Source organism: Musca vetustissima, unplaced genomic scaffold (genome assembly GCF_032173495.1).
Source record: "Musca vetustissima isolate MV318-11 ecotype Yass unplaced genomic scaffold, APGP_CSIRO_Mvet_v1 utg22549, whole genome shotgun sequence".
In the NCBI taxonomy this organism is placed as follows: Eukaryota; Metazoa; Arthropoda; class Insecta; order Diptera; family Muscidae; genus Musca; species Musca vetustissima.
This window is the reverse complement of record NW_026876924.1, coordinates 77,124-93,273: the sequence shown is the minus strand read 5'-3', so window position 1 is coordinate 93,273 and position 16,150 is coordinate 77,124. Positions and strand designations below refer to the sequence as shown.

Below are 16,150 nucleotides of genomic sequence, written 5' to 3'. Positions count from 1 at the left end.
GACCATCAAGCGCCGGTAAAATGTAAACATTTTTATAAATTTAACAGCAGTTACGATCGAGCTGTCCGATCGTACGGTTCTTGAACCACAGACGGGGTGTTGGGATATTGTCTCTGCTTTCCGTTTTTTAATTTTTGTTGCCGGTTTCAGTGTGTCTTTCAATTAATTAAAAAAAAAATAATTATCGTGATCAACCACAAAAAAGAGAAAAAAACTAAAGAAACGGGTTGCACTGCGTGCATAAGAAACTAATAGTTTTTTTTGCATTCCCCATTCTCCCATCAAAAAAAAAAAAAAAAAATTGTAATGTAATTCATGAAAGTGTTAATCAAAACAGAGAGAGAATGAAAAAAAGATTAATTTAATGAAATCGTGATTTTAATGAATTTTTGAAAACGGAATTCCAAAAAAAAAATCCAATTTTTTGTGAGTTGCCCCATTTGATTGATTGTGTCTAGAGACTGCGTTTGCCAGCCAGCCAGCCAGCGAGTTTATTTTTTTATTTATTTTTCATATTCTGTGCCATTTTCCATATTTGGAACTACTGACCATATTTGAATGCGGTCACGTCTGTGCCATTTCCTACCGCTGGATATTCTAAAGAAAACGACAACCATTGTGCATTGGTTGTAAAAGTCGAAGAAAAAAGAAAGTGATTAATTAAGTCAACATAAACAGCTGTGGTAAGATTTTGAAAAAAATAAAAATATTTTCATTTTTTTTATTTTTTTTCACGATACAACAGATCTATAGAAGAAATCATATTTTTTTAAAGGGTGATTTTTTTAATGGATTCATTTTATGAAGGAGTCATAAACTTCGATTTTCTTAAATAATAAATTTTTAAAGCAGCTATAATTGTGGATTTTTTAAGATTATTTTTTTTGAAGAAGGACATTCTGAAGGTGCAATGTGTGTGGATTTTTTTACAGGACATATTTTTCAAAGAGCTGGATTTTTGTAATGACTATTTATTAAGAGGCTATAGGCATGGATTTTTCAAGAATAATTTTCTGAAGAATCTCTAAGTGTGGTTATTTTTAAAAGGTAATTTTCTCATGGAGCCAGAGGCATGGATTATTTATACACAACTATGTTTTATTATAGGTTACATGTGCAGCCCCAATTTGTAAAGAATTTAAAAAAAAAACCTTTAAGTATACCGATCGTTATAGACTAGCTGAGTCGAAAAATATTCGTAAAAAAACGTCCATCCGATGTCCATTATAAAATGTATACATGATACAGGCCACAGTTATGGACCAATCTTCACGAAATTTTGCAAAATATTCTTGGCCCAATGAAGACCCCTATTGTTTTTGGTAAAGAAATATTAATTAAAATATTTACACATGAAATAAAAAAATTTTTGTCGGTTTTTCTGGTCGCTCCAGAGGTTTTATGGCCCAAACATCTAATTTTTACATGGAGAAGGGGAAAAAAGAATTACTATTTTGATAATGATCGGTCAATATTTAACGGGTCAAATGGACCCCGACTTTTGTGTGAAAAATGACCAAATTTGTATTCTATAGCGTATATATTTACTCCCAAAGGACATAGAGTCGAGAAGTTGATAGTATATCCAAGAGGAGTGGTTGACCTTTAAAGTGGTACCAATTATATTGTCGTAGGTACTCGGATGCGGAGGTTTCACTTAAATATTTACAGGTGCTTACGTATTCATATATTATTTTGTAGCCTATTATCACACTGGTGGGCGGAAATATAGCGCTGATCGCTTTGAAATGTTCCATGAGGTTCCAGTTATGGTCAAGGACAACGCCTAAAATGTTAGGTGATGATCGGATAATAATATTGAATGAAGTGGACCGAAAACTTAATTTTTGTGTGTGTGTTTTTTTTCAAGTCGATCTACAGGCCACAATTGAAAGTTCAACATCACAACATAACCCACGGTAAAGAGAATCCTGACAAGTACAGTCCTCGCCTACTGAATATTAGCAAAATTTGTTGACATCTAGTCGTTCTAGAGGGTGCAAATATCGCGAAATATTGCCCTAGCTCTGAATATAGAACCATAGAAAGTTAGATTTTCGTCGAAGATGTGTAGGGTATCATATGGTCGGTCCCATCCCACTATACTGCTCCGCTCACTGGTTTTAAGTTACACATGAGCCTCAATTTGTGAAGAATTTTTTTTTATGAAACCATAAGCATGGATTTAAAAAAAAAATGTTGAATCCTTCCTTTGAAAAAAAAATATTCATAAAAACAAAACGTAAAGAGGTCCTTGAAAAAATTATTCTTTACAAAATTCTGGATTTTTGTTCTTTTTGAAAAATATTCTTGAAAAAATGCAGACTTGTAGTTATTTAAAAAAATATTTCATACAAATTTACACATCATTAAAAAATTAGATAGATGCGCGGATTTTTTAAAGAATAATTTTGAAAAAAAAATATTCTGTTTAAAATCATAAATTTTGGTTGGATTCTTAAAAAACAGGCTTATAGATATTTTAAAAAAATATTCCATAAAAAATTAGGCTGACGCCTGGAGTTATTTAAGAATATTTTTTGGTTACCAATTAGCTCGAATTTTCAAACAATATTTTTTTTTGAACGACCCATCCATTAACGTGGATTTTGATACCCTTCACCACACTGTGGTACAGGGTATTATGTCTTTGTGCATATGTATGTAACAGGCAAAAGGAAAGGAGATAGATACATGGTTCCTTTTGAGAATATGCATAGAATCATTTTCTGAGTCGATTTACGCATGTACGTCTGTCCGTCCGTCCGTACATCTGTCCGTCCATATATTTTTGTGAACAAAGTACAGGTCGCATTTATGATCCGATTTGGATGAAATTTGGCATAGGTCACTTATTTGGCCCAAGGACGAACCCTATTGAAATTGGGAAAAATCGTCTCAGATATAGATATAGCTCCCATAGTGTTGTTTCTAGCAGAAGTGGTAGTTGGATGCTTGGAACTAGTTAAGGTACTAATTAAAAAATATTTTGGGTCCGTTTTTTTCAAATCTACGACTTGTTGTTTTTCTTCAAAAAATAATTTTTAAAAAATCCACGCGTTGTTTTGTTACATCCAAAGATATTTTTTTTAAATCAAAAATCCACGCCTTGTACAGTGGCTTGAAAAATATTCTTGTACAATGGCTTGAAAAATATTCATTACAAAATCCACGCCTTGTACAGTGGCTTGAAAAATATTCATTACAAAATCCACGCCTTGTACAGTGGCTTAAAAAATATTCTTTACAAAATCCACGATCTGTACGATTTATGCATATCCGTCCGTCCGTCTTGTCCGTCTGTCCATGTTAAATGTACAGGTCGCATTTATGATGAAATTTGGCACAGGTCACTTATTTGGCCCAATGACAAACCCTATTAAAATTGGGAAAACCCGGTTCAGATTTGGATATAGCTCCCATATATATTTTCGTCCGATTTAATGTAAATGGTGCACCAAAGACGATTTGCTCGACATTTGGCACAGCGTAATGAATTAGGTCTATAATGATGTGTGTTAAGTTTCCTGATAATCGGTTCAGATTTGGATATAGCTCCCATATGTATTTCGTCCGATTTAATTTAAATGGTGCACCAAAGTCCCAACGTAATGAATTAGGTCTAGAAAGATGTGTGTTACGTTTCCTGAAAGTCGGTTCAGATTTAGATATAGCTGCCTATCTATATATATGTTTTCCTAAAATCGGAGGAAAACATATATATGTTTTCCTCCGATTTTAGGTAAATGGGGCACCAAAGTCCCTAAATAGCTTTCGATATGCACGGAATTTGGCATACTGTTTTGAATTAAATCTAGAACGATGTGTGTTAAGTTTCTTGAATATCGGTTCAGGTTTATATATAGCTACAATACATATAGTAGTGTTGGCGGTTTATTTGGGATACCATTTGTATTTTGTTTTTGCAAAATAGTCAGGCTGAATCCCAGGTGTGGTATTGTTTGTAAATGCCTTGTTAACCTCGAAGTGAGGTTCCAGCGAAATTCTCATGCAGTTTATGTCGTTGGTCAGCTAAGTACTTCGCTTTGTTACAAGAGACATTTGGGTATGAAAGGTTTTTTGTATAGAAGCAATATCTTCTGGGGAGAATATCCCAACAAAAAACTAAGGGAACTGATGAGGATCATATATATATATATATATATATATAGTGCACCAAAATCCCCATACATCCTTCGATTTGCACGAAATTTAGCATAGCATACTGGATTAAATCTAGATCGATGAGTGTTAAGTTTCGTGAAAATCAGTCCAGATTTAGATATACCTCCCATATATATTTTCATCCGATTTAGTGCACCAAAGTCCCTAATTATCCTTCGATTTACACAAAATTTGGCATAACGTACTGAATTAAGTCTAGAACGATGAGTCTTAAGATTCGTGAAAATCGGTTCAGATTTCGATATAGCTCCCAACGACGTAGCCAGAGGGGGGCCCTTGAATGACGTTATTGCGTTTTGTTGAAATTGGTGCAGATGTAGCCATAGCTTCCATATGTATTTCGAACGGGTGTTTGATTGAGATTGAATTTTTAACAATGCAACGTACCGAATATCGAATATCTTGCTATACATCGTTTTCCATAAAATTGTCCAATGGTACAAAGACGAATCTAAATCTGCCCAAATGAAATTAAATTTAGCATAGGTTGGAGAAAACCCATGAGCATGTTCCTTCGAGGGAACATTGACATGCTATTGTAAGGATACATATGTACAATATACCCAAAGTGGTGAAGGGTATCAAAAAGTCGCGTGGCGCAGTCCGACTTTACTTCTTTCCTTACGGGTTAAGTATTGTTTCTTATGCTGTTATAACCGTGGATTTTTTAAAAAATAATTTTTATAAATTATTTTATGGATTTTTTTTTATATTAAATACCTGATTGAAGGATCATATGAGCGCGTAATTTTTAAACACATTTTAATGAAGACCAGTAGAGCATATATACCTTATTTTTTTGAAAGGCAATCATTTGGGATTTGTTTTAAATTATTTTTTTGAAAGGCTATAAATGTTTTTTTATATATTATTGGAACCTGATTTTTATACCCTCCACCATTAATATTCAATTTGTCATTTCCTTTGCAATACGGGGGAATATTGACTGTTAATTGGTATTTTGGATTCCTATTGGACAGAAATATTGCCTATTAGGAATAATCAAAAGATGGTCCAAGTCCGGGGTATTTTTAATTGTAATTGTATATTTTACATATATTTTTTAAATAATTGAGACCCCGAAATTTACGACTTAAAGTTTCCTAAGGACCATAAATGAGAAAGTGCCCTAAATGTGGGCTTAGTTTTAATTTTTCCAGGTCTCATATTTATACCCTACACAACTATGTTGTCAGGGTATTATAGCTTTGTGCAGCCCCAAATGTTTGTAACGCCGCGAAATATTGGTCCTAAAACCTTTAAGTATACCGATCGTCATTTCTAAATTAGTGTTCCATTTAATGTGTGTCCGTCCGTCCGTCTGTCCATTATAATTTGTAAACACGATACAGGCCACAGTTATGGACCAATCTTTACGAAATTTTGCATGTAGGATGGGTTCTGGCCAATGAAAACCCCTATTGTTTTTGGAAAAGATCGGTTAATATTTAATGAAATGTACTAAATTTTTGTCGGTTTTTATGGTCGCTCGAGAGGCAGCATTTATGGCCCAAACACCGCGAATGTTTGCATGGAGAAGGGGATCGGGCCAGAGAATAAGCATGCATGTTTTGATAAAGATTGGTCAATATTTAGCGGGTCAAATGGACCCTGACTTTTGTGTGAAAAATGAGAAAATTTGTATTCTATGGCATATATATTAACTCCTGGAGGATGTAAACCCCAGGAGTTGATAGCATATCCAAGAGGAGTGGTTGGCCTTTAAATTGATTCTAAATATAGTGATGTATCTACTCAGATGTGGGAGTTACAGTCAAATATGTACAGGTGCTTATGTATTCAGATATTATTTAGTAACCCATTATCACATTAGAGGGAGAAATATCGCGCTGATGGCTTTGAAATTTTTCATGAAGTTCCAGTTATGGTCAAGAACAACGCCTATAATTTTCGGTGATGATCAGATTAAGATTTTGGGATGAAATGGACCGAAAACATAATTTTTTGTGTGTTTTCGAGTAGAGTATAATCCGAAAATCACAACACACCCACCGTGAAGGTAATCTGGACAGGTAATTAGAAGGACTGTACTGAATATTCGAAAAAGGAGGTGTTGTTAACCTTTAACAAGAGGGGGCAAATATCACGAAATATTACTCAGACTCGGAATAAACATCCTCAGAAAGTTAGAGTTCGTGGTAGTTGTGTAGGGTATCGTATGGTCGGCCCCGTCCGACTATACTGCTCCGCTCACTGGTTTTGATTTGTATATCCCTCATCGAAAAATATTAATGATTTCGTTGGAATTCCCTCAAATTGTGTTCCATTTTATTGCATATTTTTCGGAATTTTGGGTTAAGGTTAACACATTTTAAAGAATAATTTGAGCTAATTACGAAGAATTAAAATGTAAACGATTGCTATTATCAGCATAACACAATGAATTCAAATTCGCAACAATTGAAATTTAATTATCAGATTAATTTTAAATTAAATGTATGAATGAATGTATGTGGTGTTTTAATATATGCCGATCTTAATGTTTAGGGTGCTTTCAGTGATCCTCTGGGTATTTGAATTATTTTGTTGTGGGAATAAAACGTGCTGAAATATTTCTATTCTAAAAAGATTTCCGGTGTGTCGGTCTTTTGCGCAGTTTCTCCAATTTTTTGGGCCTTCTGGGCTGGGGCATCTTCATCCATTCTTACAACATGAATTTTTATAGGAATGAGAATGATATATGCTTTTGAGTTGTTTGCTCAGGCCATAGTAGCATCGGTTGGTCATCACTATCCTTCTCCGAATTTCAAAACTGATGTCATTCGTTTCATTTATGGCGGTACCAAGGTATATAAAATGTTTGACTACATTGAAGCTGTAGTTCTCAAGTTCCACAGTATACTGGACGTTTTGCCCGTTGATACCATCAGCTTAGTCTTCTCGCCGTTTACTGCCAGACCCACTTTGGCAGACTCCATCTCAATTTGTTCAAATGTTTGACCCATTATGTCGATGTCATCGGCGTAGGCTAGTAACATGTGTTGTTTGGTGTACATAGTGCCATTTTTGTTCAGTTTTGCCTCTCGTATGACCTTTTCCAGCAGGATGTTAAAAAGGTCACACGACAAACTGTTACCTTGTCTGAATCCTTGTTCGGTACTAAAGGGCTCCAAGAGGTCCTTTCCGACTTTAACTGCCGATCTTGTGCCAGTTAAAGTTATCCTGCATTGCCGTATTAATTTTGCAGGAATGCCAAACGCAGACATGGCTTTATACGCCACTGAACGGATAGGGCTGTCGAATGCGGCTTTATAGTCGACAAATAGGTGGTATGTGTCGATGTGTTTTTCGTGGGGTTTTTCCAGGATTTGGCACAGAGTGAAAATCTTGTCGATGGTGGATTTGCCAGGTCTGAAGCCACATTGGTATGGTCCAATAATGTTATTGACCATTGGCTTCAGTCGGTCACAAAGTACGCTGTTTGGCACTTTGTATGCGATGGGAAGAAGACTTATTCCTCTATAGTTGACACATATCGTCTTATCTCCTTTTTTGTGCACGGGACACAGGATGCTGAGGTTCCAATCATTGGGCATGCATTCTTCAGCGAAACTGTACTAATCAGCTGGTGTATGCTCCTTACTAGCATCTGACCACCAGTCTTGAATAGTTCGGCCCATCGGCACCCTAAAAAAAATATTTTAAAAATCCACAAAATAATTTTTAAAAATCCACGCATTGTATTAGCCGGGAATAACTCTCTGCTGGGTAATCATAAAATTCCATATTATAATCCCACTGTGCCACAATAGCCACCACTACCACCAACCACCTCCATCCGAATGGATAATTCATGTGTTGTGACAATTGGTCATGAACTTGACATATTGCAAAGCCGGCAACTAAGTCGGCGCTGTTGTTGTTGTTGTTTATCCAATCATTGTGTGTGCGAGTGATGATGAGCACCGATTTATATCCACAGTCACAAAGACCGACTGGCCGGCTCAATTTAATTGTGCGGATTCTAAGCAATTGAAAATAATCTGATATAGTGTTAGAATATTTTTTTGGTCATTCGTAATTGTGTAAATTGATGATAAGCACAACCGAATTTGAAACTCAAAGAGCTAAGAAAAGAATTTTCAAAATAGTCATAAATAAATTCATGACAATTCCGACAGACTACAGTATGAAAAGAAATGTTCATAGAGACTTTTTTTTTGGATGAGACGCATCATAGACGAAAAACAGATTAATTCTTGTTCCGAACTTCCGTATCCGCATTTCAATTTCTTTGGTGTGTGTTTTTTCTTCTTCTTAGCTTTCTTTGCATAATCACAGCGTTCTATTGTACTCGGCTGACCGCAGGTTAAATATATATCTCGAGAGTGATTTATTTTGCATTCCTATAAAAATAGGCAACATTATTGCAATTTATTTTAGTTGTACGCCATCAGCGTTGAGTGTGAGTAACGGTTTTCAATTCAATTTCAAAAATTTATTTAATTTCCCATTTTTTATTATTATCTTGCAGGACATAGTGCCCAGGATTTGAAATGCATTCGACGATGTGTCGCCTATGGTTTCCGCTGCTGTTTTTTGTTGTGGTATTGGGACTGCAGCAGCATGAAGTCACTGCCAAACGGACCTTTGAAGTTGACTGGGCCAATGATCGTTTTCTCAAAGATGGCAAACCCTTCCGTTTCATTGCCGGTTCATTTCATTATTTCCGTTCGCATCCGGATACCTGGCAAAGGAAATTGCGTACAATGCGTGCAGCTGGTCTAAATGCTGTTACCACGTAAGTTACGAAAACTAACCAGATTATGAGATAATTGAATAGTTTTATCGAATAGAAACAGAGAGAGAGAGAGAGAGGGAGAGGAGACGAGAGAGGGGCCGAGAGAGTGACATAAAGGAAGATAAATCACATGTGGGCCGTGTTATATGTTTGATAACCACTTGAGAGTGGAACTAGGAAATAGTATTTCATTCAAGTGCTAAAAGGGTAGATTTTTTTCAAGGGTCAAAATAGGCGCCCATTCTTAAAAAACTAACACCTTAAATCGGATGAAGATATATATGGGAGCTATATCTAAATCTGAACCGATTTTCATGAAACTTAACACACATCATTCTAGACCTTATTCATTACGTTGCGCAAAATTTCGTGCAAATCGAAAGATATATAGGGTCTTCGGTGCACCAATTACCTTAAATCGGATGAAAATATATGTGGGAGCTATATCTAAATCTGAACCGATTTTCAGGAAACTTAGCACACATTATTATAGACGCAATTCAGTACGCTATGCCAAATTTCGGGCAAATCGAAAGATATATAGGGACTTTGGTACACCATTCAACTTAAATCGGACGAAGATATAGGTGGAAGCTATATCTAAATCTGAGCCGATTTTCACAAAACTTAACACACATCATTTCTATTAATTACGCTGTGCAAAGCACAGCGTAGCACAGCGTAATGCAAATCGAAAGATATATAGGGTTTTTGGTACACCATTTACCTTAAATCGGACGAAAATATATATGGGAGATATATCTAAATCTGAACCGATTTTCACGAAACTTCGCACACATCATTCTAGACTTAATTCATTACGCTATGCCAAATTTCGTGCAAATCGAATGATATATAGGGACCATTTACATTACATCGGACGAAAATATATATGGGAGCTATATCTAAATCTGAACCGATTTTTTCCCAATTTTAATAGGGTTCGTCCTTGGGCCAAATAAGTGACCTGTGTCAGTGTTCCTCCAATTCGGATCATAAATGCGACCTGTAATTTGTTTACAATTTAACATGGACAGACGGGCAAGACGGACGGACGGACATGCATAAATCGACTTAGAAAGTGCCACTGTATAAGGCGTGGATTTTGTAAAGAATATTTTTCAAGCCACTGTACAAGGCGTGGATTTTGTAAAGAATATTTTTCAAGCCACTGTACAAGGCGTGGATTTTGTAAAGAATATTTTTGTGGACTTTTGATTTAAAAAAATATCTTTGGATGTAACAAAACAACGCGTGGATTTTTTAAAAATTATTTTTTGAAGAAACACAACAAGGCGTGGATTTAAAAAAAAATGTACGTACCCAAAATATTTTTGAATTAGTACCTTAACTAGTTCCAAGCATCCAACTACCACTTCTGCTAGAAGCAATACTATGCGTGGCTTACATGTTAGTTTTAATTGCTCGGCTTAACTTGTAGGCTTGTAGGTGTGCGTGTATGAGTTCACTTGTATGTGAGTGGGTGTTCGGTGTGCGTTTTTTGTTTTCCTTTAATTATGTGTCACTTAATTCACCTCTTGACAATGACATTCATTTGATTTTCCTTTTGTTTACGCATTTTCCAGCTATGTTGAATGGTCGCTGCATAATCCGAAAGATGGTGTCTATGTCTGGGATGGTATTGCGAATTTGGAACGGTTCATTAAATATGCCATAGATGAGGATTTACTGGTCATCTTAAGACCGGGGCCGTACATATGTGCCGAGCGGGATTTTGTAAGTGGGGAAATTATTTTCTTTAATAACAACAACAAAGTTTGTGTGTTCTACAATTTCAGGGAGGATTTCCTTATTGGCTGTTATCAAAATATCCCAACATCAAATTGAGAACATCGGATATTAGTGAGTATACGATTAGGGTTTTTTTAAATATCTACAATAGGCGTGGATTATTTAAAATGTTTTTTTTTGTTTCTCCCATCCCAGATTATCTCTATGAAGTTCGCATTTGGTATTCCCAGCTAATGGCCAAAATGGATACGTACCTCTATGGTAATGGTGGTCCAATTATTATGGTCCAAGTGGAAAATGAATATGGTTCGTATTATGCCTGTGACAAGAAATATCGTACCTGGTTGCGTGATGAGACATTGGGTCATGTTAAGGATAAGGCAGTACTCTTTACCAATGATGGACCCAGTGTACTGCATTGTGGCCATATCGATGGTGTGGTATCAGCAATGGACTTTGGTGCCACCAACAACTTAACAGATATTTGGAATAAACTGAGGAGAGTACAGCCGAGAGGACCTCTAGTGAATGCTGAATATTATCCCGGCTGGTTGACACACTGGGGTGAGAGTATGGCAAGGGTTAATACCAAATCGATTACCAATACTTTTGTGTAAGTAGAAGGGTGGAGAGGGATTAGGAGGGTCTAAAACTTATTTCTGATTATTTTTTGTTTTTCTTTTACAGGGAAATGCTAAACGATGGAGCCAGTGTCAACTTCTATATGTTCTATGGCGGCACCAATTTCGGATTCACCGCAGGCGCCAATGATGGAGGCCCCGGCCGTTATATGGCCGATATCACCTCCTATGATTATGATGCACCCATGACAGAGTCCGGAGATCCCACATCCAAATATTTTGCCTTACGTGAAATAATTTCCCGCTTCTTGCCCATGCCAAATATTTCAGTACCGGATCCAGTGCCCAAGAAGAAATATGGAACTGTAAAGCTACAAACCTGTTGCTCCATGTTATCAAAGGCTGGACGTCAACAATTGGCCACTGGGGTGATAATCTCCAATAAACCCAAAACCTTTGAGGCCCTACATCAGTTCTCCGGCTTGGTGTTATATGAAACTTATCTACCAAAGACTCGACGTGATCCGGGTGTGCTGCACATACCCGGTTTAAGAGATCGTGCCTTAATATATGTGGAAAATGATTTTGTGGGTATTCTATCACGGGAATCGGCCATCTTTGATTTACCCATACCCCTAAGATCGGGTAAGAAGCTGCAGATTTTGGTGGAAAACCAGGGACGCATAAATTATGGACCTGTCACCGATGCCAAGGGTATTATTGGAGATGTGGTGTTCGACAAAAAGGTCTTGACAAATTGGAACATAACAAAATTCCCCCTGGAATCCTATGAGGACATTGAACGCCTGATAGAAAAAGAGGGCTCCCGACTCAACGAAATCGATTCGTTTAAAATGCTCGATGCCGGTCCCACCATATTTTATGGTTCCTTTGAGATCAAAGACTTACGCACCAGTGACACCTATTTGGATACGACAGGTTGGAGTAAGGGTATCGCCTTTGTAAATGGTGAGAATTTAGGACGCTATTGGCCAATGGTCGGACCCCAGGTGACACTCTATGTGCCAGCCGAAGTACTTAAAGTCGGTGTCAATAATGTTGTACTTATCGAATATCAAAGTGCGCCGGAATCGGCGGAAATCACATTTACCGATAAACCGAATTTAGATGGCCTAAGGAATTGAAGGAGTGAGGGGGAGGGGAATGCGGTGAAGAGATTTAGACAAAAATTCAATTTTTATTATTATATAATTTTGTGTTTTAATGTAAGCGTAATTGTGTGTGTTTTAATAAAATTTATACGTAATTAAAATGAAGGAGCTTGAGAATTTTTTTCAAGAAAGTTTTTAAAAAATATTTTTGATGGTCTACAATAGGCTTGGATTTAAAAAAAAATACGTCTAAAACTAAGCCCAGAACGATGTGTGCTAAGTTTCGTGAAAATCGGTTCAGATTTAGATATAGCTCCCATATATAGTTTCGTCCGATTTTAGGTCAATGGTGCACCAAAGTCCCTATATATCCTTCGATTTGCACGAAATTTGGCATAACGTAATGAATTGAGTTTAGAATGATGTGTGTTAAGTTTCGTCAAAATCGGTTCAGATTTAGATATAGCTCCCATATATAGTTTCGTCCGATTTTAGGTAAATGGTGCACCAAAGTCCCTATATATCCTTCGATTTGCACGAAATTTGGCATAGCGTACTGACTTGAGTCTGGAAATACGTGTGATAAATTTCGTGAAAATCGGTTCAGATTTAGATATAGGTCCCATATATATTTTCATCCGATTTAAGGTAAATAGTGCACCAAAGTCCCTACATATTCTTCGATTTGCACGAAATTTGGCATAGCGTACTAAACTAAGCCCAGAACGATGTGTGCTAAATTTCGTGAAAATCCGTTCAGATTTAGATATATCTCCCATATATATTTTCGTCCGATTTAAGGTAAATATGGCACCAAAGTCCCTATATATCCTTTGATTTTCACGAAATTTGGCACAGCGTACTGAATTGAGTCAGGAAATACGTGTGTTAAATTTCGTGAAAATCGGTTCAGATTTAGATATAGCTCCATTTATATATTTTCGTCCGATTTAAGGTAAATGGTGCACCAAAGTCTCTATATATCGTTCGATGTGCATGAAATTTGTCATAGGGTACTAAATTAAGTGTAGAGTGATGTGTGTTAAATTTCGTGAAAATCGGTTCAGATTTAGATATAGCTCCCATATATATTTTCGTCCGATTTATGTCAAATAGTGCACCAAAGTCCCTACATATCCTTCGATTTGCACGAAATGTATCATAGCGTAATGAATTGAGTTTAGAATGATGTGTGTTAAGTTTCATGAAAATCGGTTCAGATTTAGATATAGCTCCCATATATATTTTCGTCCGATTTTTTGTAAATGGTGCACCAAAGTCCCTATATATCCTTTGATTTTCACGAAATTTGGCACAGCGTACTGAATTGAGTCTGGAAATACGTGTGTTAAATTTCGTGAAAATCGGTTCAGATTTAGATATAGCTCCCATATATATTTTCGTCCGATGCAAGGTAAATGGTACACCAAAGTCCCTACATATTCTTCGATTTGCACGAAATTTGGCATAGCGTACTGAATTACGTCTAGAAACATGTGTGTTAAATTTCGTAAAAATTGGTTCAGATTTAGATATAGCTCCCATATATATTTTTGTCCGATTTTATGTAAATGGTGCACCAAAGTCCCTATATATATATTCCGATTTGCACGAAATTTGGCATAGTGAACTGAATTAAATCTAGAAAGGCGTGTGTTAAATTTCGTGAAAATCGGGTCAGATTTCGATATAGCTCCCATATATATTTTCGTCCGATTTATTGTAAATGGTGTACCCAAGTCCCTATATATCTTTCGATGTGCGCGAAATTTGTCATAGCGTATTAAATTAAATCTATAGTGATGTGTGTTATATTCCGTGAAAATCGGTTCATATTTATATATAGCTCCCATAGATAGTTTCGTCCGATTTTAGGTAAATGGTGCACCAAAGTCCCTATATATCCTTCGATTTGCACGAAATTTGGCACATCGTATAAAATTGAGACTTGAGTGATGTTATCGATATCATTTCGAACGGATGTCTGATTGAAATTAATATCAATTTTCCTATAAATAGTTTTCTATAAATTTGTCTAATGGTACGCAGACGACTCTAAATCTGCCCAAATGAAATTAAATTTAGCATAGATTGCAGAAAATCATGTATATGTTCCTTCGATGGAACATTGACATGCAATTGTAAGGATACATATGTTGAATATACCCAAAGTGGTGAAGGGTATCAGATAGTCGGCCCCGTCCGACTTTACTGCCTTCCTTATTGGTTTATATTTATTTTGTATTGTATTTTTAATTGTCAATTCTGGATTCGATGGAATTTTTTATTAGTGTTAGTATTTATCCTGCTTACAATTTTTGTTTCAAATTATTGCATTAATTTGGTTTTCTGTTAATCTTATTTTTATTGCATTTGAAATAAGGTATTTATTTTCGTTTGTTATTTTTTTAACAACATTTAGCAGTTGTTCATTTTTAAATAATTCATAATTTTTGATGCCGCTGTAATTTTTTGTTGTCTTTTCTTCAAAAAAATAAAAGAAAGACAACCATTTGACATTTTTTGGCCTTGGCACAATGCCTTCGAAGGGTGGCGGTCATTCAGAGTCATGGATGGCATCGCATTGTTGTCTTACAGCCGCAGGGCCTAATGTGAATGTGCGTTGGCCAGTTATGAGAGACTATTTATTTGATGGTCGGCAGAGGGGGTTGGAGGTTTAAAATTATCCATATTTGTTTTAGACTATAAAACAACAATAACAAACATGGCAGAGGGAACATGAGGGTAGAGTTTTCTAAATAAAATAATGAATCTCTTTATACAAAAATAATAGAAGTTAGAATTGTTGATTAAAAAAACTGAAATTTCTATTCCAGAAAATAAAATATTTTTATTTTTTCGATAATCATATATTCTGAGTACTATTTTCTATGAAAGAAATTCCAAAATTTTCAAATGTTTTTTTTTTTTTTTGGAATATATGCAAGAAATTTAAGTTTTTCCATTATTTTTTTTAAGTTTTTGTTTATCTACAATTCAAACATTATATTCCTGCGCCTAAAAATATACACCAGTTTCATAACATATTTCGTTTTGGGCCTCTTAGGACAGGTTAGTGTAAAAACCTTTTACTTTTCTTTTAAAACAATTATTTTTTTCCCTCTATGGGATCTTGAAAAAATAGTAACCTTTCTTCTATGTCAAGCTCATCCATTTAACGCCATTCTTTTAATGGGTCTGAGTGTGTGGGGGTTTTTTGTTAATTTAAGAGCCATTAAAAAAATGGTGCATACTTTTAGGTCGTTTCACATATGTTAGCTAAAAATAAACGCAACAATGTATGATGTGCTGGTGTGTGTGTGCGAAGAAATGAATCACGTACATAACCTCAAATGTGTCATTGCAATAGTGGCTTAATCATTTGTAATTGGCTTGGCTTAAAAGAGAAGTAGAAGAAAATGAAGATAAAAAAAAATAATGGTGGAAGGCGGAACACCTGAGGATGGGTTTAATTAAATGAAAATTGGATAACTGGGAGATAGTTCTTGGTTTGTCTTCATTTTTGAATAGCAATATATTTTTTTTAAGGACTAGTTGAAGGCTTGGATTTTTAAAGAATTGATTTTCAAATACTCAAAGAGACGTGGAGTTTAAAAAAAATATTTTTTTTTTAAAGAACCACAGAGACTTGGATTTTTAGAAAATTTTCTTTCAAGGACCCACAGAGGCGAGGGGTTTTAAGAAATATTTTTGTCAAGGACCCACAGAGGCGAGGGGTTTTAAGAAATATATTTTTC

The 16,150-nt window shown here is 35.7% G+C and overlaps 1 protein-coding gene across 1 annotated transcript; it reads left to right on the top strand.

Annotated features, from left to right (window-relative positions):
• Window positions 1-8,714: 8,714 nt before the first annotated feature.
• On the top strand, window positions 8,715-12,425 carry LOC133321445 (beta-galactosidase). Its single transcript, XM_061530531.1, has 5 exons — window positions 8,715-8,947; window positions 10,534-10,684; window positions 10,747-10,810; window positions 10,895-11,312; window positions 11,387-12,425. Exons 1-5 carry the CDS (start codon window positions 8,715-8,717, stop codon window positions 12,423-12,425), a joined length of 1,905 nt encoding a protein of 634 aa, XP_061386515.1.
• Window positions 12,426-16,150: the final 3,725 nt, after the last annotated feature.

What these genes read in the sequence shown, in the direction of transcription:
- LOC133321445 (XM_061530531.1), top strand. Translation starts at nt 8,715, where the DNA reads ATGTGTCGCCTATGGTTTCCGCTGCTGTTTTTTGTTGTGGTATTGGGA. An exon ending in GGTCTAAATGCTGTTACCAC is followed by an intron (nt 8,948 to 10,533) that starts GTAAGTTACGAA and finishes CGCATTTTCCAG; the next exon opens with CTATGTTGAATGGTCGCTGC. An exon ending in TCGATTACCAATACTTTTGT is followed by an intron (nt 11,313 to 11,386) that starts GTAAGTAGAAGG and finishes TTTCTTTTACAG; the next exon opens with GGAAATGCTAAACGATGGAG.